General features: G+C 40.1%; 2 protein-coding genes across 5 annotated transcripts in view; one reads left to right on the top strand and one right to left on the bottom strand.

Annotated features, from left to right (window-relative positions):
• The window catches only part of LOC116621493, a 42,933-nt gene extending 41,654 nt beyond the window's left edge, over positions 1 to 1,279 (bottom strand). For all 4 annotated transcript variants that reach the window (XM_048733061.1, XM_032387283.2, XM_048733060.1 and 1 more), the window contains exon 1: positions 1,173 to 1,279. The gene's annotated coding sequence lies outside the window, so the exon portion shown is untranslated. The remainder of the gene's footprint in view (positions 1 to 1,172) is intronic.
• Positions 1,280 to 2,068: 789 nt separating this feature from the next.
• Positions 2,069 to 20,546, top strand: LOC5517295. Its single transcript, XM_032387280.2, has 13 exons — positions 2,069 to 2,310; positions 4,724 to 7,357; positions 13,669 to 13,845; positions 14,231 to 14,404; positions 14,907 to 15,086; positions 15,489 to 15,593; positions 15,721 to 15,816; positions 16,031 to 16,192; positions 16,735 to 16,860; positions 17,519 to 17,603; positions 17,943 to 18,101; positions 18,607 to 18,690; positions 19,093 to 20,546. Exons 2-13 carry the CDS (start codon positions 4,784 to 4,786, stop codon positions 19,347 to 19,349), a joined length of 4,179 nt encoding a protein of 1,392 aa, XP_032243171.2. The 5' UTR covers positions 2,069 to 2,310; positions 4,724 to 4,783; the 3' UTR covers positions 19,350 to 20,546.
• Positions 20,547 to 23,447: the final 2,901 nt, after the last annotated feature.

Genomic DNA, 23,447 nt, shown 5'->3' on the forward strand with positions numbered 1-23,447 from the left:
ATAAGTTATGTACTACTCATTCTGGCTATTAGCCTGCATAGCAAGCATTTTTCAAAGAATGGGGCGAGCACAAAAAAGAGAGGGGGGGGGGGGGGAGAAGGAAACACTTGCCAGCACTCATTGTCTTTTTGAATCACAACAAAGAGTCTGCGATCATTTTCTGATCGTAGAATTAAAGGCTTCTGATTGGTGTGGCGGGGCTAACGCTGAATGACATTTCGCAGATTCAGACTCACCATTTTTTAAAATAGCATTGCACAAGGATCCACTGAAAGAGGTTTTAACTGAGACAGGGTGCTTTATACAAACAGCTATTGGGTGGAGGAAATTTGTTAGCTATTTTGTCGATTGGTCCTAGCAAGGATATATTCCAACTCAAAGAAAGACAACATATGCTCGTGTGTTAGTTGTTCTCACCGTCAAGGTGGAATCGTGACGTTTGAGTTGGATTGGACCTTTTTTGCAGCTTGCAGTTTGGCTCTTTTCTTGTCTATGTAGATTTACAGTAGGTTTCTGAGCCGGTGCATGATGTTGGGATCATGTTGAGATTGCTTAGTAAACTCTACATGTGTGTGTTTGCTTTTATATACAAAGCATGACAACCCAAATTGCGCTCAATGTGATGTCAATTTACAACATTTCATACTTTGCAATTTTTAGTTTGATTAAAAGAGAAGCACTTTACATTTCGCCCATCTATCTGCAAACCCTGCAACGGACCCTGAATTAGATTGGGGGGAGGTTTTGGGGAGCTTCTTTTGACAGCTGTTTTTTTTATTTTTCACGCGTGTCAAGGTATGTCGCTTGGAGGCGTATCTGAGAAATACTACGAGTGCTTGCAAGCCTTTCCTTCTCTCTCCCCATTCTTCGCGCGGTCCTGGTCTTTATTTCCGTTGAAACTCCACAGAAACGCTTGATACGCAGGCTAACTGTCTATAGATACGGATTTTCATAACTTCAAAAGCTAGCCCTTGAACTCGCTAAATTAATTTTTGGCTAGAAAACCATCTCGTTTTCTCATAAAGGTATAAGTACTAAGTATCACATCTAGTGTTTTCTCCCCTGACAGGCAGTGTGATAAGAATTTCACAGATAATTAACCTTTACAGGCTAACAATCAAACATTATAAAGTACCAGATATGCCAAGTAAACACAGATGATAATATTTTACCTTTCGTCCATAGCTGTTGTCAATGATCGTTTTCTTTGATGGAGAAACTCGTATTATTGAGTAATCCCCCGAGGGCCCTGCCGCCATTTTGAGATTCAATTTTGGCGGGAAAAAGTTTATCCCATGATGCCCCAATAAACACAGGAAGACCGTACCCCAGGAAAGGTCATTACTCAGGATGCCCTCCCCCCAGTTTCTACCTTCTTCTGTTTAGACTCTGATTATATCTCTTCTCCGAAATCTGATTTACGGTGCCCCACAGCCCTCGAAAGCTGCTATAAATACTTCTCCCCCTGTTGTGCTTCAGGCCAAAAGGTTAATTTCCAGCTCTCTTCATTCTCAATGGCTGTAATTTACCACCTTGTCAAATTTCTGACCTTAGAAATATTCTCAAAGAAATTGCGCTTTCAGAGTTCGGCACTCCCTTGCAGATAGTAATTTAATTGACAGGTTGACAGTTGCCGATTGGCAAATTGCTGATTGATTGATAGATGCGCTTACAGGAGTACGCTAAAATAACAAATAAAAATAAATCCGTGTTTTCCCCCAACATATTGTATAATTTGTTTTTGTGTAAATTGTTATAATTTCTCTCAATGATCTTCCAAAAAAATCTCATAATATAAAAAAATAACATGATATAAAATAACTGGGTGATAACAATGCATTTTATAGCAGATTTAGCTTATTACAATTCACACCTACAGGGAGTAGTGAAAGATATGCCCGCGCAAAAACAAACTCACATTACATTTCCTGTTGAGATTTGATCCAGTAGCATGAGTTTTTCCTCATAAATACTTTCCAGTTATCAAAATATTCGCTTGTGGTTTATTCCGACATCGCTTTCATTTTGAATCGGGACGATTATCTCTAAACAATAGGCGGTGTTGTGTTGTCACTTCCTGTATGACTAATTCCAGTCGTGTGAGTTTTTCGCACACTACTCCTCATACATGCTTCGCTGGTTCCATCGTTCTCCATCGTTCTGGTCGTTTGCTCTATAGAATAATTGCTGATATTAAGATACCAGCATTTTCTTTACAGAGTCTCAGCCATTATTCTAAGAATATGGAAATTGTGAGCGTATATGGATGCTTTTCGTGAACATGAAATCGCGGGACGTTAGTTTATTCAGGTAAGTAAAATAAATTTTATTTGAATTCTCCTAAAGTTCTTACAAGGCTTACAAAAACTGAACTGTAGCACTAAATTAACCTTACACTGAATTTGAGGGGCATGTGTTTGGGTTCCTAATTCTATTCCTTGGTGGTAGAGTTTATAGTATAGAGGCATTCAAGCTGTCTAGCATGAGATGTTTTTGACACTTATTTACAAAGTTTTCAGCAATGTTTACCGGGCCTACGAGGCCCATATAACCATCGTTCTAATCACGCATTCGCAAATTACTGTTCTCTCGATTTAAGGATTTTGGGATAATATGCTATGTTTTTAAAAGCTGTCTTCTTATCTCTCTCGCAATCTTTCGCATGCTTGTTTAACGAAATGTTGTGTTGGGAAAGACTTTGTACCATGAGCCGTGAATTTAGATTATTCAGAATATTCAAGAGTTTGGACCATTATTTGTTTATCTTCTTGAATCAGTAGGGGAGGTTTTATTCCACAGAGTTTCGATAATTCTTAATCATTAATAATAGTCGTGATTCATTTCTGAATATTTTGCTGTGGAGGTCATCCGTTCTGTGGGAAAAATCCGAAGCTCTCTCAAAGCCGTAAAAAAGTAATTATTGCTTAGTGTTGAATTAGTTCATCAATCACAACGTCAATATTGCTAACGGAACATCGTGTTATATTAACTGAAGCCCAAATTTATTTACCAAGAAAGACATAGCGTTAATAAACAACTGATAAACCCCTGACCCTCCTTTTCAAGTATGGGAATTAAGGTTTTAATATTAATTATACTTTCCATGAATCTGATAAAGGAATCACGCCAGTTTAGAAACTTTTTAGCTTGGATAACTACATAGATGATTGCACGGATAATTTGATAGCTTGTCAAGTGGTTTATTTACAAACAAATTCTGAAAAAAAAATTAAATTTGGAATTGTGAGCTTGTGCGGCTTCTTAAATTTCTTAGACCACACTCGGCGACAGGGGACCACCCCCTTCCTCATTGTTCAAAATCATTTGATTCTTCTTTTGATATTTCTTTTGTTGTTGTTGTTGATGTTGTTGTTGTTGTTATGAGTTGAATAAAATCCAGCACGTACAATACCAATACACGCAAATTTGCTGTCATAACAAATTACTAATATTTTGTTGTTGTGTGTTTTTGCGTGTGACCGTGCTGTTTACAATCCGAATGTCACGAATGCGGTATTTTCACACTCTGTACCAGCCTGGGCTTCCTGTGCTAAGTACTTGAAAAGTGACGGCACGTTGGGTCTGGGACGAGATTGCTTTCTGTGACGTCACAGCTTCTACCTACCACATAGCCTGCATATACAGGAGATTTCTGTGGTGCATGGCGGTGGTCATGGCGGTGGTGGTGTTTGCTACGCGATGCGAGCGTAGTTCCGAGATCTCTTGCTTGCTTTTTTATAACGCAGGAAGAAAACCACCAGACAGCCTCTATCTGCTGGTATGCGTCACATCTTGTGGTCTGCTTTGACAGCTAAATATGAATAAAAAAGTCGACTACAACGCAGAAGTGTTCTTTGATATTTCAGGTTTATGAACACGCCAGCGGTATTTTTCGTTTTTGTGCTGTTTGAAATTGCGTGAAGAGTTATTTATTAGTTATTTCAGGAATTTGAGCGACGCCCTTTTATCAGATATAGTCTTCAACAGATTAAATATATTGGTATCATTTTCTCACTCCTTTCTTGAGAAAAACAATGATCCAATTTACGATCTGAAGTCTAGGATAAGCAACAATTAAGAAAAGGCTTTTCCCCGTTTATTTTTCTCCAGTACTGCAGTCAAAGTGATCATGCAAACGATGTACCTTTCACTGCACATACATTAAAAAATCCTCTGCGTTAGAGGTTTCAAGAATTGTGTATGATTAAACCATTTACAATTCGCTCGTGAAGATTTAAAGGTTGATAAGAAAAATAATGTTATTATGTAAGATTGGTGCCGTCAATGCGAAATCGTCCAACAGAGAGATAATGCTGGATTTGATGAGAGTTGAATGTGTTTAGCTACCAGGCATTATGGGTAATAGAGTCCTGATCGCATTTTTGAACTCAATCCAACAATAATCAATTTTCTTTTCATCACGCGGCAATTTGCAAGGTTAACCTCTCTTGATAAAGGTTGTTTGTGGAACATGAACGAACATGTTTTCAATTAGCAGTGGTTTGCTCTGCGCTAATTGATATTGAGCGAAAAAGGTTTTTTTCATATGGCCTTTCTGTTGCAAAAAGGAAGTAACAGAGGGGAGACAGAAAAGCCTAGAAGTTTTATTGACGGACTTTTATATTAGTATCGCACCCCTTCCTCAAACACACCGCGCGTTAATCTAAATCGTTTATCAGTAGCACCCTTTATCTGTATGATAACATTGTTGGTGTTATTACAGCTCGTTGGATGTGCGTAGCGCGTGTGGCAGAGAGAATATCGCCGCCTTTTGACGATATATATGACGATGTCGACTGACGAAAACAAGAGCACTCGTCCCCAGACATGGAAATGCCGATTAAAAGGCTGGCAATATTCAATGAGGCAGTCCATAAGAGTGAAGAAGCGGAGCCCTCAGAAAACTAATTCCAAGGTTTCGGATCGGCTTAGCCCTGAGAACTGTGCGGGAAAGCATGCTCAAACGGGCTCTTCGTCACCTCGGAGAAATGACAACAAAAGTCACTTTGGGTGCGAAAGTTGCAATGCAAAACATGGCGCAGTGTCAGATCTTGACGGGAGACGGGGTAAAGTGTTTGCTAAACCAACAGCTAATGGTCAACTTATGAATGAGAAAACAATGATTGATAGGCGAGAAGTCGTTAAAAGAACATTCGAGAGGAGAAAACAGCGCTCCAATAACAATATTATCGAGTCGAAAAATTCTTGTTTGCAACAGAGGAACGAGACAGCTGTCAGACTGAATGGACACGTAAAGCAAAGTTCAACGAATAATTCACAAGGGCGGGCGGAACACAACAGTAGAACGACTCTCCATAGGCCAAAAAGCTTAATTGTACTTACAAGTTTGTTTAAACGTTCGAGTGGCCCATCTAGGGCACAAAGTATAAACACAGAGCGTGGGAACAGGAAGGACTCACAAAGTTCGGAGGTTTGGGAGCTGAAAGATCGCCACTCGACACATGAATCTACTGAAGAAAAGTTTGTATGGAAATGTGACCCTAATTACTCTTCATGTGAATCATTCTCAGATTCCGAATTAAGCCCCAGATTATCTAGTAAATACTATTCATTGAAGCGTTCAAAGGCTTCATTAATTTATCCACGAAGTCCCAAGAGTGAGTGGAGACCGAGAAAAGGAAAGTCTAGGACCTTTTGTTGCGAAGGCGAGTTACGGAATTCACGAAAACGCGAGTTTCAAAGCATTGTATTTCAGCAGGAGTTGAGGAATGAGATAGCTCGTGAAATGTCTCGTTCTGTTTGCTTGTTGTCACGGGAGAGACGATCATTGTCGGATATTCTATCTGCGGATGATCTACGGGACTACCACATCAGTGACCGTGAGATACCATCAAGAACTTCAAGTGTCGATAAGCGGCGCAGTAACTGGAGTTGTAATCAGAAGAGCTTCAACGATTACTCAACGCGCTCTTACACTAGTACAAGTAGCATTCCTATTCTTGGTGTAACTCTTGTCGACAGTGAAGGCAACAAAAGGACTATCAACCCTTTGCATCACGATGACGCGGATTACTGTGAAGAGTCACTAAAAGGGTGCAAAGCCACGCGCACAGACATGTGTAAAACTAATCGGGGAATTATGAGGGTGCGCGCATTGAAAACCACGCAATCGAACCCTGAGATTTATCGCATAGAAAATGATCCAGCGAAAGGTGAAAAATCTTTACCGCGGAAAGAAAACTCGTCTTATCGTTACTCCAGCCTGGATGGCCTCGATGATTCCGATTTAGACTCGAACTCTCTAGTTCTTAGCGACTCGTCAAATACTGATGATTTTATTGCGCGATCTCTATCACTGACATCACGGAATCGTAGTCTGAACCGCAGCACTGGGAGTCTGGAAGTGTCATCGGATTCCAAAACAACCAAAGTACGGAAGCTCGAAAATGAGCATGATAAGATATGTCAAACGAGTGAAAGGGACGAGCAGAAAGTGTCAGATGATGTTTCCATGACAATTGAGGGCTCTCAGAACCGGGATATCCCAAGTAACCTCAACCCAGTGCGGGACTCGGATAGAAACAAGAGCCGTGCGATACACGGATCTTTCTGTAATGATTTTGACGTCGTCCAAAGTTCTTCCCTTCCCTCGCGCTTCAGTGGTAGAGGCCTGATGGAGGATGAGCCAGATGACGTCATGATGACGCCAAGGCTCAGCAGCACGACGGAGGATAGGCAGGAATGGCGTGAGCGACGCCGAGCCCTCAGCAACGATAACAGCCCTAAGTTCTACAACTACAACAGAGAACACAAATTTCGTGGTCAACCTCCTTCTGTACGGCCACGAATCCAAAGCCTTGAGGAATTATCGCCTATGGCCGTCGATGAGATAATGAAGAAGAAGCAATCGGTTCTTAGCCGTGCGCGCATGCGCCATAGTAAATCCGTACCAAACGGGGAAAGTCCAGAAGAGAACCTTCGAGAAATTGGGAGACGCCTGTCTGGTAATGATTTTAGCTTGTCATTGGATTCATCGGCCTTGTCGCGAAATGAAGAACTTTTTGCCAGTAGTGATTCCCTGACGAGTAACAAATCCACCATATCCGCCAGTGACATGGAAAGTTTGTCATCCTTAGGGTCGGCAAAGTATCTTAGTCCTCCCACCACGCCTGGACTAAATGGACCCTCTAATGGCTTTAGTCGGTCACTTAGTGTTGATGAGGGTTCGTTTGGAAGTCCTGTGGATTTTGACGACCATGAAAGCCTCGACTGTGCTCCCGTGAAGGGTACAGAACGTCCAACGCGTTTTCGTAGGAAGAGGCTGGGGAAATCAACAGGTGATTTAAATTTTGACCGTTCCGAGGAGCTGAATCAAAGGCGGGAGCTGACAGAGGAGGTGAGTTAATAGGGTAATCTTGTTCATAAGGGAGGGGTAGTAACATCAGAAGTTTGGTCGCTCGTGACAGGATGACTTGGGAAGCAAAATTGAGCAAGGTGGGGTTTTCAAGCCACAGGGTGATTTAAGTAACATGTGTTCGTAAGGAAAAGTGGTTTAACGTTTGCCATGGTGTGATCTTTGCCGTAAATTGAGGTCACGTGTTTTTGCTGTCCACTGTTAACTAAAATATATTGCTTGCAAGCTAAATTTGTATCGCACAAATTTCACCACAGACAAGAGCGCAATGCCATATTTTGAAATCACAGGGGTCTAAAGTCCAGTAGTGATTTTTATATTTAGGTAGGGATGACATTTTCCCACGCCACCCAGACCATAACAAACGAAAAGAGCAAACGCGCTATACACACTGTCAACAATATCAAACACTAGCCCCTTGAGAGCCTCTGTTATTGATTTGATCAGACCTGTGTAATGTGTGTTTTAGCACACAGAACGGTGTGTAGAACTAACTCTGCAAGTACGTCATTATCACCTTGGATACGTCATTTTAAGCTGTTATTTTGTTATCGATAAACTTGTCTATAGATATCTGCCTAATTATGTTTGGCTTAGATGTTTTATATTGTTTTACAGTTGTTTTATGCCTTTTACGGCTTCACCACCCTTTTAACATTGGACTAACGATTGCTTTTTTGGCTCAGCATAAAACACGATGTGAAGTTCAAACTTTGTAATCCTTTAATAATAATAGCTTAGAAATGAACATAAGCTGATGATACATCCACATTTTAATTTCTCCTTTTGAAACTGAATATTTCGATGCAAAAATGAGAAAGAGTATTCCTATATAGAAAACTACTGCTGGTGTTTTTTTTCTGTAGTGTATAGTATAGAAATAGGTATGCTAACCTAAGGTTACATGTGTACCACCTCTATTTTATCTCTTCCCTGTTTTGAGGAAATTTAAGCAAAGGGCAACTCTGCAAACACATGCATGGTTCATAAGCGTTTGGTACAAGAAAAGAAAGGCGTTTGTCTTGGGCCTTAGATCTGCGAATATTTGTGTCACTACCCTGTGGTGAAGAGAAAATGTGACCACAATTGATTTCATACTAACCACGAGAAACGATAAGAATGTTGGCTGTGACATACTTATGAACTATATTCATTACATAGTTATGATCAAGAGCAATAAACTTCATATATTCGCCTCCTCAGAAAGCTTCATTTATTGTGCTTTGAGTTTGAATGCGTCTTGATCTTGCTTGAAGTACTCCCCTGTCCTAAAGCAAACAACACATCCATTGCAATGTTTTCATAAGTCAAAGCTCAAAGGTAAACACCACTAAAATGTGACCCTTTTCATTATCTGAACTCTTTTCGCAGTTTCCTAAGCCGGAAAATGGAGCAAAACGTCAGTGCAATTACCTCTAATGCACTTAATCCCTTTGGAACAATGCGTACTTTATTGTAATTGCTATTTTAGGAGCCTGTTTGTGAGTCTTGAGTCAACTTTGTTTGCTGAGGTAGCTTAGGTTGCTAGGTCTGTTTAGGGGGGGGGGGGGGGGGGGGCGTTTAGGTGACAATGTGCAGGTCTGTAGAATTTCCCTTTTTATGAATGTGAAACCCTTTGTACAATGACCCTTTAAAACGTGATAGAATTCTATCCGATCGCGCTAGTCTTTAATAAACGTTTCTGCTTGATTGAAAACGGGCACCATTAATTAATTGAACACTTTGTACAAACATAGTATTCGGTTGTTTATAGATATTGCAAGAGTGCTAACGAAATAAGCTTTAACTTTTCTGTAATGTTAGTGGCTACTGCTGCTATCTTGCAGGACAAATGTTTTGTAGTGTGCATTTGCGTTTTTAACATTTCTCAAGTATCTCATATATTACTGCACATCTATTATAATATTATACTACGAATGCCATAAATTATTACTTCTATTATTAATTCTATTAATTTATTATTAATTCTATTATTTCTGAATTTTTATATCATTGTATCCGGCGTTTCATGTTGAAGAAATAATCTTACTTTAAAGTAGATCACAGTATACTTTTCATGGCCAAAAACATTACTTAAAAAGTTGACAAATAATACTGTTTAGGCTGCATCGGGTTCTGCTATTTTCATTTTGAAAAGCGTCAGAGGGATTTCGTTATTTTACTCACATAGCCGATCATAAAATTGTTATCAACAAACGGTATCAAATATTTGTGTCTTTGCTTGCATATTAATCGAGCTTTTTCCTAACTTAGATCTCTATTAATTAACACTTAAACAATCTATATCAAATAGGATAGTAGGTTTGCATGGCTTCTGACTTCGTTTACTGATTGTGTTGTTGGAGCTCTGGGTGCTAAGTGGGTAAGGAGTACTCATCTTGGGTAAGGTAATTAAAGTGACTGGTCAAACATGGCGATGTAGTGTTCTACGAGTATGGCGATGTAGTCTTCTAGAACATGGAGCCTCGGCGCGAGAGACGGAGCTCGCAGGCTAGGCGTGCCTCTGGTTGCTCCGGGATAATACACTTTGAGGTACTCACATATCACATGCTTCGGGATAATACACTTTGAGGTACTCACATATCACATGCTCCGGGATAATACACTTTGAGGTACTCACATATCACATGCTCCGGGATAATACACTTTGAGGTACTCACATATCACATACAGTATTGCCGCTCGTTTACCCATGCGAATGTAAATGTGCTCCGATCATATTAATTAAATGATAACATGTCAAGGCTACTCACACGCTACTAGTTCACGCTATGTAATGATGTACAACTGTACAATTTACGATCTGTATGTTGTACTAATCGTTGAAAGTGTTTTGTGATAAAGTATACTACAGATCTAACAACAGTTATTCGCACACTTTGATAAGCATTCACCCTTGAGGTACATTACCAGAATATTTCCTTTTCCCAAAAGCTTTGAAATCAAGGTTTTTATTTGAGAGCAAAGCAACTGACTATGATAACCTCGGCCAAACAAAATTATTTTTTGGTCATTTAGACATTCCATAAGGCCGTTTGTCCCAATTCTGTCCCCGTTTCTGATGGCTGAAATAATAAAATCCCATTCCTTATAACCCAAATCCCGTCTTCCCGGCATGAAAATACGGGTAAAAATAGAATATTTTCTATGTTGTTCTGCACCAAAGTCAGGATTATCATTAGAGCTATGGCTAAGCATCACTCCTTTACTGTGCATCTAGCCTGCATACAGGCTGCTCTCCAGTTTTTTTTTTTTTCGGAAATAGGGATTTCGGGTTATTGGGATTCCTGTGGCGCTTGGCTCCGAGAAATCTGCCCGCCTCCGTTTTTTTTTTTTTTCGCGCAACTAAGATCGGCTATTCCAGCTCGGCTTACTAAGCTCGACTTTTCCGTTTTTCGCACAACTAGCGCCTGTTGAGCAGACTGCTGTACATCTAGATTCGCCACAAGAACGCGAGATAGTGGGGCCGGCAAAAGGGCAGCAATTTTCTGCATGCAGGTAGTTTTTAGGAGTATTTTTCAAATTTCCCGACGAGCATCCCTTTCACTTTTACCCTGAATAACACCCCTCCCCCTGGGTCATTTTGTCTCTGGATTCTATACGGTAGAGTCGTGAAGTTTCGACCTTTTGATGATACTCCCGTAGTTAAGGTAATTCCCTTGAAATAGTTCTACAACCCAGAATTTTTTAAAACTTGGCATAAACAATATTGAAGTTAATGCTTTCAAAAAATGTAATAAAAAAATGGGGGTACCGACCTCGTTTTCACAACAGTTTCGACCTTTCACTTTTACCCTTTCATAAACCTTCTTCGGAACCCTTCTTTGCTAATGGGTAACGTCTTAGAAGAGCTTTGCATTCGTGCGCTGTGCTAATTCAGTTTAAATAGATGCCGAGTGTTTGGATTTTTGCCGTGCCCTGCGGCGAGTGGTTACAGTTGTTAATAGCTGTGTTCGAGGTTTAATACGTGGTATTAAAAGGATTATTATATTCGGAAATGGTTAAAGATACCGAGATCCTTTGGGGGTAAGCTCTGTGACAATACTTGGTTGTCATTTGTAGATTTTTGTTTTGACGCCTGTCTCTGTTTTGTTAACATCAAATGATTTTCCAAGGGAACATATTAAGGTATTAAGGTCTCCTTAACCCTGCTCATAAATTATGAAATCATTTTAATCAGAAACTCTTCCCTTCTGTTTAGTTCTGCATTCAAGCATTTCAGGTCACGTTGTGGACTATCGTGCTATACATAACCGGAGTTTCAAACTTGATCCTTAATCCGTGTTGAAGGCTACTTGACTGTAGTCATTTCCTGTTGTATTACAAGTGGCATTCTGTACAAATCTCGATACAATCTCGTTGTTGAACGTGATTCACGGCGATACATATCATAATTCTACCTCGCGCACAGTTAGAAAACGATCGTTTAGGTTTAGTGTAACTACAATCGCGCCTTTCTTCTGGCGACGGCTTTACGCGACCAAAGGCTAAATCCCTGCTGTTTTGTTTTTATTGTTATTGCCCTGCTGTGTGGAAGGTCACGTGTTTCGTATGCAAATGCGTCTTCGTTCTCTTGTTGGGCCAGCAACGAGTTGTCATGCTTTGGCAATAGTGTTCTGGAAATGTAAGGTGGCTTCGTAAGGTGCCGATTTTTGGCTGAAAATGTCAAGGTCTGCATCACCCTACCACCCTATCGGTCCGCCACCGGAGCTAAAGGTTGCCGAGGTGGTATGTATTTTCATAGTAATGATGATTTACTCTTACATTGCTAATCCCTTATAGTACCGAGGCTCTAAACTCCTTGGATCTTTGCAACGATACGCTAACAGCAAGTAGCAGCATCTCACAGTGAATCCTGTCAAAACATTGGAAATCCGAGACAGCACAAACTCTAACAGCGGTTTGCTGGTATAAACTAACGGGTCGATTTTGTTATCCCGCTGTCATATAATGCCTTTTTCAAAGAGCATGCATAATTACACATAGATCGCCGATAATTTTACGCGATAATACATGTGTACCAAAGAACTTAATTACAAATGTACAAAGGCTTACGTTTACAACTTCGAATTTGTAAATAATTTCAGGTAGATATAGTATATTTGTAGTGTCTACTGTGCTGATTGTTACACCTTCTAGAATTCGTGCGGCTTTGCATTTGCGTATTATCTCTTTATTCTCTGATTACGGGAATAATTGCCATTTTTTGAGCGATTAAATTGTTTCCGCCGCCGTTCTCTGTTCAGATATTTTTTCTTTCTATGTTCTGGGTCTTTGTTACCCTATCTCTGTGTAAATAACCAAACGGGTTTGTTTACATTCAGTGTTATAGCTAATCTTTTAATGTCGATCTATTTTTCATCTTTCTCCAATTTTGTTTTAGTTAGCACTGGTTATGTACATTAAAGTAATGAATGTTTGTCACCAGGGTATAACATGTTATAATTGTTAGTTTCGCATGAACCTTTACCAGACACTAGACGTAAATATATAATGCCCTCTCCTTTAAACTGTCTTTTCGATGTGCTACTCTAAAATCTAAAAACATTCCTCGGGTTATTGTGGCGCTTAAAAAACATGAAAAGTTGTCTTCCTTTTTCCCTGTGTTATACTTTTAGTTTATTTTTTTTTTTTTAATTTCATGCAATCACGGGTAAAGTTACTAGTATGCGACGCCCATTTGAAGGCATAAGTTCTTGGTGTCAAATAATAGATCCGATAATTTGTAAAATTTATTAAAAATTTACACCTTTTTTACATAGCTTTCAAGGATTTTTTTGTATGTTCGAAACACCAATAGTGTAAGACCCGTCATGTTAAGTGATCCCAAGGGACAAATCGTTAATACGCGAATTTACTTTTATTACAAAGAATAAGTCCCCTGCTATAGTTTTGGTAATGTAGATATGAATTCTTTAAGCCGCCCTTGACCTTTTTTGCCCTTCGATAAAATCTCGCCACGGGTCGCCCGCTTTTGGTGCGACCGCTTTGGAGCTAGTTTATGCATTTCAGGGTTAGCTTGTTATAGCTTATATGTTATAACTTGGTTAGCTTGTTACAGCATTCTGCGATAAAAGTCTTGGTTTCTAGAGTAATATTGGTTACAATAGTGAATATATTACTTCATTGTTGTAATGACTCGCGGATATTTTTAAAACGCTGCACTTTTTATTATTCACCAAAAATTAAATTCGGTCTTTTATTTCAAGGTTCTAGTCACGTTCGAGCAACAACATGATTTCCATGTTCATTTAAAAGTCACGTGACTAACATTTTACCGGTTTGATTGACAGGACATGGAGGTACCGGAAGCGTTCGCGGAGGCGCTGTGGGATCACGTGACCATGGACCCCGAGGAGCTGACCTTCCGGGCAGGTGATGTCATCACTGTCATCAGCATGACTAATGTTGATTGGTGGTTCGGACAAGTGCGTGACCAGGTTGGGTGGTTCCCAGCCCCCTTTGTCCGCGTAAGTATGTTCAATCTGTATACACGCTGGCCATTGATAGTGCGCATGTGTAGATCGTGCGTTACGGGGAAAGATTAAGATCTAATTGCGTGATGTATACATTTCTAGTTATGAAGCCTAATGCAAGTCATTAGAGGTGCTCATTTCAGTAATAAGGCTTACTTGAATTACTCTAATTATACCACATAATGACAATCCATGTATTTGTACTATAGTAATCGGACTCGACTAATAATTATATATTTTTCTTGCCTGATGTTATAAGTAAATTGGTTTGAAGAGGACACTTCTTTGATATGACCTTAAATAGCTTGCACATGCTTTCTCGCGTTTTATTTTATTTTTTAACAAATAATTGAAGCATGCTTACCTCTCCCTCCCACAGGTACGAGTTTCGCAAACGTTGGGGGATGAGGAGAACCGGCTGATTCCTCCCTTCAGATCGAGGCGCGGGACTAACGAAGGGCTGCTGACCAAGGATGACGTGCGGGCGCGTGTGGTCAACGAGATCCTCAATACGGAGAAAGACTATGTCAAGAACTTGAGTGACGTAGTCGAGGTGCGCATGCACAAATTATCGCTGTTCGATATATCATGCTAGACACTAGTCAAAGTGTAAAATGTAAATACCACTTCCTCGTTATTTTTTCCATCATTTTGGTTAAATGGAAAATAAGGCATTTCCTGATAAAAATATTTGATTGCAAATTGCACATCGACATTTTGCCGGGTTGGTCTCTTATAAACGCAGACAGCCGCAAAGCCATTTCTCAGGTATCAGGGTTTAAATCGCCCATAGAAATGAAGAGATTGAAGGCACTGCAGGAAAGTAAGGTACAATGGAATATCTGTAGCCTATAGCCGTTTCATATGTCAGACTTTCTAGCATTGCTCACTTGGTAGATATTTATAATATTGGGCCACGCCTAGATGCGGTTAGGGTTTGACGCCAAATCTTGGTTACTTGATTAATTGGACCTGTTTCCCGGCTACCGGTATCTAACCAAGCAAGTTTGTTCCTAAAATAGCTTGGCCTCCTAAAAAGGTTTGACCTGTTTTAGGGCTACCTGTGTCAGGCACAGAAGCGCGTGGACATGTTCTCCGAAGACCAGATATATCTTCTCTTCTCCAACATTGAGCAGATCTACGAATTTCACCAGAAGCTGCTCCTACAGCTCGAAGATTGCTACCTCAAGGACAACCCTTGCGACAGTATGATCGGAAGGGTGTTCTTAGAAAACGTGAGTAACAATGTTGCGATGTTATGATCGGAAGGGTGTTTTTAGAAAACATTGGTTTTTGACGCAGCTTTCATCGGAAGGGTGCTCTTAGAAAACATGAGTAACGATTTTTGCGACAGGATAAGCCTTGCGACTTTATGATCGGATGTGTATTCTTAGAAAACATAGGTAACGACCCATGTCTGGTCGAAAGGGTGTTTCTAAAACGTGTGTAACGAGGCGTGCGATATTTTGACTGGAAAAGGTTCTGTTAGTAAACATAAATATCGACGCTGGGGTTTTTGTGATTTGGAGGGTGTTCTTTGGAAGCTTCGGTTTTTGATACAGGCGATGGTATTATCAAACATGCACACATGCGTGCGAGTATGAAAATTTATGTATGCTCTATTGTATTTTCTGCAGAAGGAAGGCTTTCAGATATACTCCGAATACTGTAATAACCATCCGCACGCCATCGCCGAGCTCAAGACGCTCTGTGAGTCTAACAATTACAAGCATTTTTTTGAGGTGAGAGCTCCGGGCGCGTCTAAAAGCCGTGATACCATGCTTGTTAAGCGCGCTATATGAGAAAGATTGACGAATTCTTTTGTACCAACCCTCTCACACTGTGACACAAGCATTTTTCTTCATACAGGCGTGTCGGCTTCTTCAGGACATGATTAACATATCTCTTGATGGCTTTCTTCTGACGCCAGTACAAAAGATCTGCAAATACCCGCTACAGCTCGCGGTGAGTGACGTAGAAGCTTTATTAATGTTTTGCTCCCCAAGCCTTATGGTTAGTTGAAAACTGTTTAAAAATTCCTCTATCTTCAGGAAAAGCTTAATCCCTACAGTCGATTAAAGCATGGATATGGTGTCGAACGTATTTTGCCCCTCCCCCCCCCCCCTATCCCCTCCTGGGAATGTTAGAATGATTTTTATTCTCATTGTTGTGATTGTAGGAGCTGCTAAAGCATACATACCCTACACACAAAGACTACGATGCAGTCCATGATGCCTTGCGCACCATGAAGGAAGTGGCGTCACTCATCAACGAGCGCAAGCGAAAAGTCGAAAACATCTATAAGATCGCCAAGTGGCAAGCCACGATCGAGGGCTGGGAGGTAAGGTCTGAATTGTCTCGCGTTTGTTTTTCGATAAATCTAGATTTGTTGAAAGGACAAAAAAACAGTTGCTAAGGGGAAAACAGTTGTTAAATGGAGAATAGTTGCTAAAAGTTTTCGAGATGGCTGTAAATGAAACGTCTACCTGGCAAAGCCTCACTTTCGTGCACAGATAACACAGGACCCCCTATATATAATAAACGCCCTCCCTGGAGTAAGAACCGCAGCAGGCTCAGTTGTACTGACGACGGCATCTTGAGTAGTTCGTGTAGCAAGTGCAAGGGACAAAGGATTTCTAAAATAGTGATTCATTTGCCGCGAAGAATCCGCTTATTTCTCACGTATTGTTTGCTAAGAACATCGCAATTGGCTCTATTTCATAGCTGCCTTCCCCTTCTAGATTTAAAAAGAACGAATAATTGCTATTAACAATCGCTATTCGTTGCCTTTTTGATCTCGCATGTGTGCGTATATAATATTTAGAGTTATACTCTAGAACTGATAAAAGCTTTTTTAAGGGTCTCTTTTCTTTTCATTTTCAGGGAGAAAATGTGCTGGAGCGTAGTTCAGAGCTAATCCACTCAGGTGATGTGCACAAGATTTCCCTCGGGACTTCACAGGAACGGGTCTTCTTTCTCTTCGACAACCAGCTTATCTATTGCAAAAAGGTAACTTTGGTATATTGAAAAAGTTACTGCTGTCTATGAATTACATAATAATTACAATTGCCATGTGTATCTCACTATTAACTAGCTTAATTCCTCAAAATATTGAATGTCAGACACCAAGGAGCTTTTTAAATCCAATTTATGCTCCAGTAATGTTTCGCGTAACTTTCTAAGTCTACCCTGCATTTCGGAATGACAATAACAGTGCCGTGGCAGGCCTCGAAATATTGGGGGGGGGGGGGGGAGAATACAAAAAAAATAAGAAAATATTTGGAGGGGGCACTTGCCCCCAGTGCCCCACCCCCTGCTACGGCCCTGAATAATAAAGTAAAAAAAAACTATACGATTTGCACCATGTGAGTTTTTAGGTGACAAATAACTATCCAACCCCTCTAAGATAATCAGCCAGAGATGTCAGAAGGGGTGGTTTTTTTAAAGATTTTATTTTTGACGATCTTTGGCTAAACAGCCGCAGCCATGTCTGTGTTTATTTTGGCCGAGTTTGCCACTAAAAAAGTTACGTGATTTCTTAGTACAAGTCGCCTGTTACAAGTCGCCTGTTTAGTACCATCAAGTCTTTGTGCTCCAGGACCCTGATTACAGTGATACAGTCTTTGTGTTTCCGGACTTAGTTAAAAGAAAAGTCTTTATGTTTCAGGACATACTCAGGAAGAATGGTTTATCCTATAAAGGTCGCATCGACATGAACTCTGCGCATGTCACCTGGGTGGAAGACAAAGAAGGTAGAGCGATGTTCAAAAGCACCATGAAATGTAAAATGTCCTTTTTGTCTAGTGCTTTTTACATAGTCTCTGGACGCTTCTCACACATTAAATGGAACAAATGGTACCCTTCTATACATGCTGCTCAACCTAACTTACCATCGTAAGTCAGTCAGTGTGGCACTAAAATGGCTTGTGGGGTGCGTAAGAGAAAAGGGATCCGAGAATACGAGGGCTCTTTGTCCCCTGTGTTTTTGTTTTCTTTTACAGCTGAAAAATCCTACGTTGATCGTTTTGACGTTTAGTCATTAAATAAAATGTAGCTGAACATTATTAATGTACGCATTTTGACGCCTCCAGAGAGCTATAAGAATGAGCCACTTGTGAACGCGTGGAAGATCTACAATGAAACCAAGAACAAATGGTACGTCGTGTACACAAAGACCGCTGAGCAAAAAGAGCGCTGGCGCCTTGCGTTTACTGAGGAGAGAAGACGCGTGAAACAAGACGTCGAGTTCGGTGAGTGTCACGGCTTAACTTGGTAGACGGGCTCATACTAGATAAAATTGTTTTGTGCTCCGACTAATTAACATGCTCCAAAATGCTTGTTTCAAAACAAGGGTGTGGAGGACTTGTTTGGAAAGCCAGGTGAAAGCCATGTTTTGGGATAATTATGTCTGGAAAAGGCAGACATCTTGTTCTGTCCAGTCAACACTCCAACGATCGATGATCCTTGCAAACAATTGGGTAACGGATTAACTTGGTGTCAAGCATCTTGGAAACAGCACTCTCATTTCGGTTTACGCCATGATGTTTAACGTATCCATTGTTTTTGGCCAAGCGGATTGGTGCTATCAATACTAAACGATGCTTGCATTATTTGCAGAATGCAAGAAAATAAATAAAGAAATTTAAATAACAAAAAATCAAAATTGTCAGAAGCTTTCCCCAGAAATGTCAATGGGTATAACCAATACTGTTTCAAAGAGATTTTGACCAAAACTTCTTGTTGAAACTCAAACAGGGCTCGTCATACCACAGCCTACCCGCCGTGCTGCCATGAGAGCCGCGAACGCGTCGATAAAGGGCAAGAAAGAACGAGCAGCAGGTAGTATTTACCTTGAAGTAACCACCTAAAAGAAAATTTTATGCTTTTTCAGGGCCGACAAAAGCCTCAACCGATAAAATAGACGAAAGAATCTATTAGAATCCGCGCTATGGCCATCCGCTCTAATATATCAGTCATACCCTCAAAGAAACTTCCAAAGACTCGCTGCTTTTACAATTTTGAAATATTTTTTGCGTTCTCCATTAAAAATCAGTCGTGTCATTGCCGCTTTTATTCACCAAATTCAATAAAAAATATCGAAACAGCTTCCTCAAATCAGCCAATGGATGCTTTCCCGCACTTGGTACTTTGCTAAGATGGCGAAAGACGACTGAGGCTTTTTAAAGTGTTTATACTTGTTAATGAACGTTCTAAATTCCCTGTGCTTCTTGATTATTGCAGAGCGAAGAGAAAGGTTTGTGCGGTCAGCATCGGAGTTCATGAAGTCTCCCCCGTCCCCAACTTTACGGCTTCCCCCGCCAGTATCAAGCGCTGATCTCATCCGCGAGGAATCGCCCGAAGACACAAAGACTGATAAAACACAGGAAGGCAATCAGATCGGATTCCTTCAAAGAACTTCCGTGATCCGACGAAGCTTTGGATTACGCGGATCTGGCCGAAAGAAGAATAAGGATAAACGAATGAGTTCGGTATTTTAGCGGGATAAGTTTCAATAATTTAAAAGGTTTACCGCTGGCTGGATGAGCACCGCAGGCACGGCTCAAGGATTCCGAAGTTTTATTTCATTATTTGAATGTATAGTGAATGAAGAGATCAACTTGTTCCAAAGACTTCGATATTTCCTTGTCTTAGCAGTGCCAGCAACACAGGGCGATATTGACGCATATTGCACGTTTCATTGTGTTTATGGCTAACTGAAGTTGAAAGCAAAATAAGGATGTGTTGTTGAATGCTATTCTATGCGGTTTTATGAATCCTTGATAGTAGGGAACGCCCTAGGTTAGGATACAATGAGGGAGCCCTTATTTGCCTACCCTCATCACGAAGAAGAGTTTCATGTAATGGTATTTACATTCACATAGTTGTAAAGCTGTGTCACCACGGAAAAGATAGACCGTCATCTTCATTCCGACTACAACCAAACATTCCTCAGAGGGCCTTGAAATGTGATCTCCGGCACCTTGTATGGGCCTTGTGCGTTCATTAATATGCTGCACTTTTACAACTCAAGTGATTTCCACCCTAGCAAGCAAAGTGAGCAAGCATTAACGTCTTCATCGATCTACTGCAAAAACTCCAAACCTCTTAGCATGGGTATTTGTTTGCTGCTTCGATTAAGTTGTAGGATGTTATGAGAATTGTGTCAATGTACTTATGACATTAATTTCACTCGGAGCATGACTTCCGCATTTGCATTTACATTTACTTTTTGAAATAATTGTAAATGTTGAATTCCGTTTTTTTAGCTCCACCTAGCTTCTTTCCTTTTTTTTTCACTTTCAGTTCTTTTCTTTCTAATGTGTTATTCTTGTATCTCTTATTTCTTAGTTTTTTTTGTTCTATTTGCATGACTTGAGTTTCTTAGCTCGCAGTTACGGAGGAGGACTACAACGTATGACCACAATGCCTGAGGTTGGCTGGAATTAAAGCTTAATAATAAGAATATGAAAAACAATCTAATAACAGTCATATTGAATGAAAAGTCTACATTTATAAGCATTTTTGTCTTACTTGTTTATGCTTTCTTCACATATTATTCTTCGTGCATGCGCGGCGTCCGTTATGGCCTAAAATGTTTTTCACACAAATATATTCATTTAAAAGCTATATAATGCACATGAGAAATAAATTTATTTTCTGTATAAAATTTAATAAATAAAACTGTTCGATATGTATACATGTTTATGCATTGAATCCGTGCCTTTTTAACACGTCCCTATTGAGGGCTCGCAACACGTCTAAGGAACTACCCGGGGGGGAGGGGGGGGGGGGAGGGAGGGGTACCGTGACTTAGATCTCTTCCAAATGCGAATGCGATTCGCAGACGTTAAGTCAATTTTGTAGCGAAGAAAAGGCGATGCCTTATTAACTACTTACTAACCAAGAGTGAGGTCATGCCGGGAAATATCAAACTGAGGCTTTGGCGTATCGACCGAGGCTTTGCGAGGTATTTTCCAATATGACCGAACGGTCGAGGTTAGTAAGTTGTTTATTATATGGCTTTTTAAATTAAAAATGACAAGAAAACAAATCAACTTTCGCGCGAATATCTATTAGCTTATCGATCGATTTCAAAAAGGCGGGAAAACAAGAAACACTCGCGCGCTTCCAAATAAAAAATGTAAATGAGTGGAAAAGATTTAACAACAAGTAATTGGACGACTTTTCGGGCTATTTTCTTTCTATCTGCACCTTTTGGAAGCTACAGGTTTTATCATAGGTGAAGCTGATCCAGATGTCAGTCTTTACTGCATGAATGGACCACTGTTCAGTTCGAAAACTCCACGGTATGTAGGGAACAAACTTCTGAAGCAAAATAAAAAGACCGATCGCTTTGTGCTGCTTTATGATTTGATGGAAATATTGCATTTACAAATAACAGGTAGTACTTTTTTCTTAAATAGACTTTTCGTGCAGCCGAACAAAACAACACAAAAAAGCTCAAAATGTCCCGCTCCGGATACGGAAAAGACGGCCCGCCAACCAACCATTTCTGCTTCTTCTGGGTGTTAGAATTCGCTTACTTGAATGTTCGCTGTCACTCATTTTGCAGTTTGAAGGCGGAAAAAAATTTAAGAAAAGAAGATTGTGAATTTTTTTCATAGGGCAATACGGGAATGTCACGACTAACAGACCAATAAGCCAATCACAGCGCGCGTACTATCGTAGCCATATAATAAGTTAAAATTTGTCGCCATCTTGATGTGTTTGGCCGCGTGCCGCTCCTTTTCAGCGTGCGCACAAGGGTGCTGATGAGTAGGAAGACGATAAAAGCACTGTTTGTGGCTTAAATCAAACTTGTACTAAGAAAATAAGAGCAGTCATACCAGCCATGTTGGCCGGTTTCGGCGAAATTCGCACGAGGCCATGGTTACCTCTGACCTTCTTGTGTGTACTCAGGCACTTATATATCATGTGACTTGCGGACATTGGAATAGAATCGCAAAATAAAGAAAAAATACTTGAAAAATACTCGAAATTTTCGAATTGGTGGTTGATACGCTTTTTTATATATTAATTTTGAAAACTAAAAAAGTTGTTACCAGGAAAGGGAGAAATTCCGTTAAACCTAAAAATCCTCTGATAACGGCACCAAGTGTCTTTTACGAGTTTGAATTGTGACTTGCGATATCTGTTTTAATTATCATACCCCGAAATGCGGATCCGTCAGGTTTATACCACAAACCTTGATAACCTTCCAGATAGTCGTTATGAGCTTTAAATCCATATCCGCTCGCACAAAGAACAAATGTACCTACCTACAGCAGCAGTGGTTTTACGGCTGAATGTCTTAGTTTGAAGGCTACTACCAAAGAGGTCTTTCAGGTTCAGGTAAGAGCGGTCTGCTAATCCTATATCTATATCATATATAGATATAAATAATATAAAATAATGATCACTTGAATTCAAGTAAGGGACCGACTATTTGATATTTGACTGCTGACTGCGGGAGGGTTTTTTTTCTAAATGTTTCTTGCGGCCGTTGGGTTGCTTTGTTTATTAGCCAAGTTTCTTATTTGAGAATTCATTTCAGTTTTCTTGAAATTTCTTTTAGGAATTTGTTCTCGTCCCGTCTGATATCAAATGGTGGTCCCTATCCTAAATGCTCGGATTATCCTTTTACAATAGCGGCACAGACTTAACAAGAACGATGGTGATATTTCCCTGTCTTTGTCGTCGCTGATTGTGCTTTTGATGGCGGCCCTGAAAAGAATTCGCAAATCTTGTTCTTTTTTTCAATTGAAATTTTTTAAATGGCTGTAGGCTTTTATTTGAGAAAAAAGGTTTTTTGGAAGTAGAGTAACAGAGTTTCCAAAGCATTCCTTTAGGAGTCAAAGCATCAATCTAGGTATATTAACAAGAGTTGGATAGGATGAGATAATCAAATTTATTTAGGACCACAAGATTTATGACGATAGGGTTTGGGAGCCAGGGGGTCCGGGGAATAGGAACAATATACAGATATAAGCCCCTTGGCTGGGTCGTTGTTTCTTATGCTCCTTATGTTTAAAGTGCATTCATAAAAAATCAACTTCACTAAACTAACTTTTGCTGTTTCAAATTAAGCCAGGCCTTTTGCTACGTCTCGTAAATTTGTTACGGGCTTTTATAATTGATGATAAATAGTCTATCGTAATTGTTTTGTGACTTCGCATCGTAAGAATGAATGTGAAAGGTTAGTCGGGACAGAAAAGGGAGAGGGTATTTATGTCATGGTTGTCGCCACTGCGGTTTAGAAACATACATTTTTCATGCTGGAGAAGGAAAGATTCAGTAATATGATCCGGAAGAAGAAAGAAAACTCTAAAATCACACCAAGAAATCACCCCTCTCACACCGCCGAGAAGCCAAGTATTCGTTTTTTCTATTGTTAGCTTACCGCAGAAGTATGTTTGTACAAACTTCATTGTCAAAATATACAGGATGGAATTATACGGAAGTTGTGCAGCTGTTTATGTACTGTTGTCTGCGGCGTGAGCTTCTGGTTTTCAACAACAAACATTACAATATATCTTGGTGGCCTGACCTTCCGATGTTCTTGCATGTTCGTTAAAACCAACTACTGGTTTAAGATA

Source organism: Nematostella vectensis, chromosome 9, assembly GCF_932526225.1.
Source record: "Nematostella vectensis chromosome 9, jaNemVect1.1, whole genome shotgun sequence".
In the NCBI taxonomy this organism is placed as follows: domain Eukaryota; kingdom Metazoa; phylum Cnidaria; class Anthozoa; order Actiniaria; family Edwardsiidae; genus Nematostella; species Nematostella vectensis.

Excerpts from the sequence above, each read along its gene's own strand:
- LOC5517295 (XM_032387280.2), top strand. The coding sequence starts at position 4,784 with ATGACGATGTCGACTGACGAAAACAAGAGCACTCGTCCCCAGACATGG. Across the intron at positions 15,817-16,030 it reads AATACCCGCTACAGCTCGCG|GAGCTGCTAAAGCATACATA; the intron begins GTGAGTGACGTA and ends TTGTGATTGTAG. Across the intron at positions 16,861-17,518 it reads AGCTTATCTATTGCAAAAAG|GACATACTCAGGAAGAATGG; the intron begins GTAACTTTGGTA and ends TTTATGTTTCAG.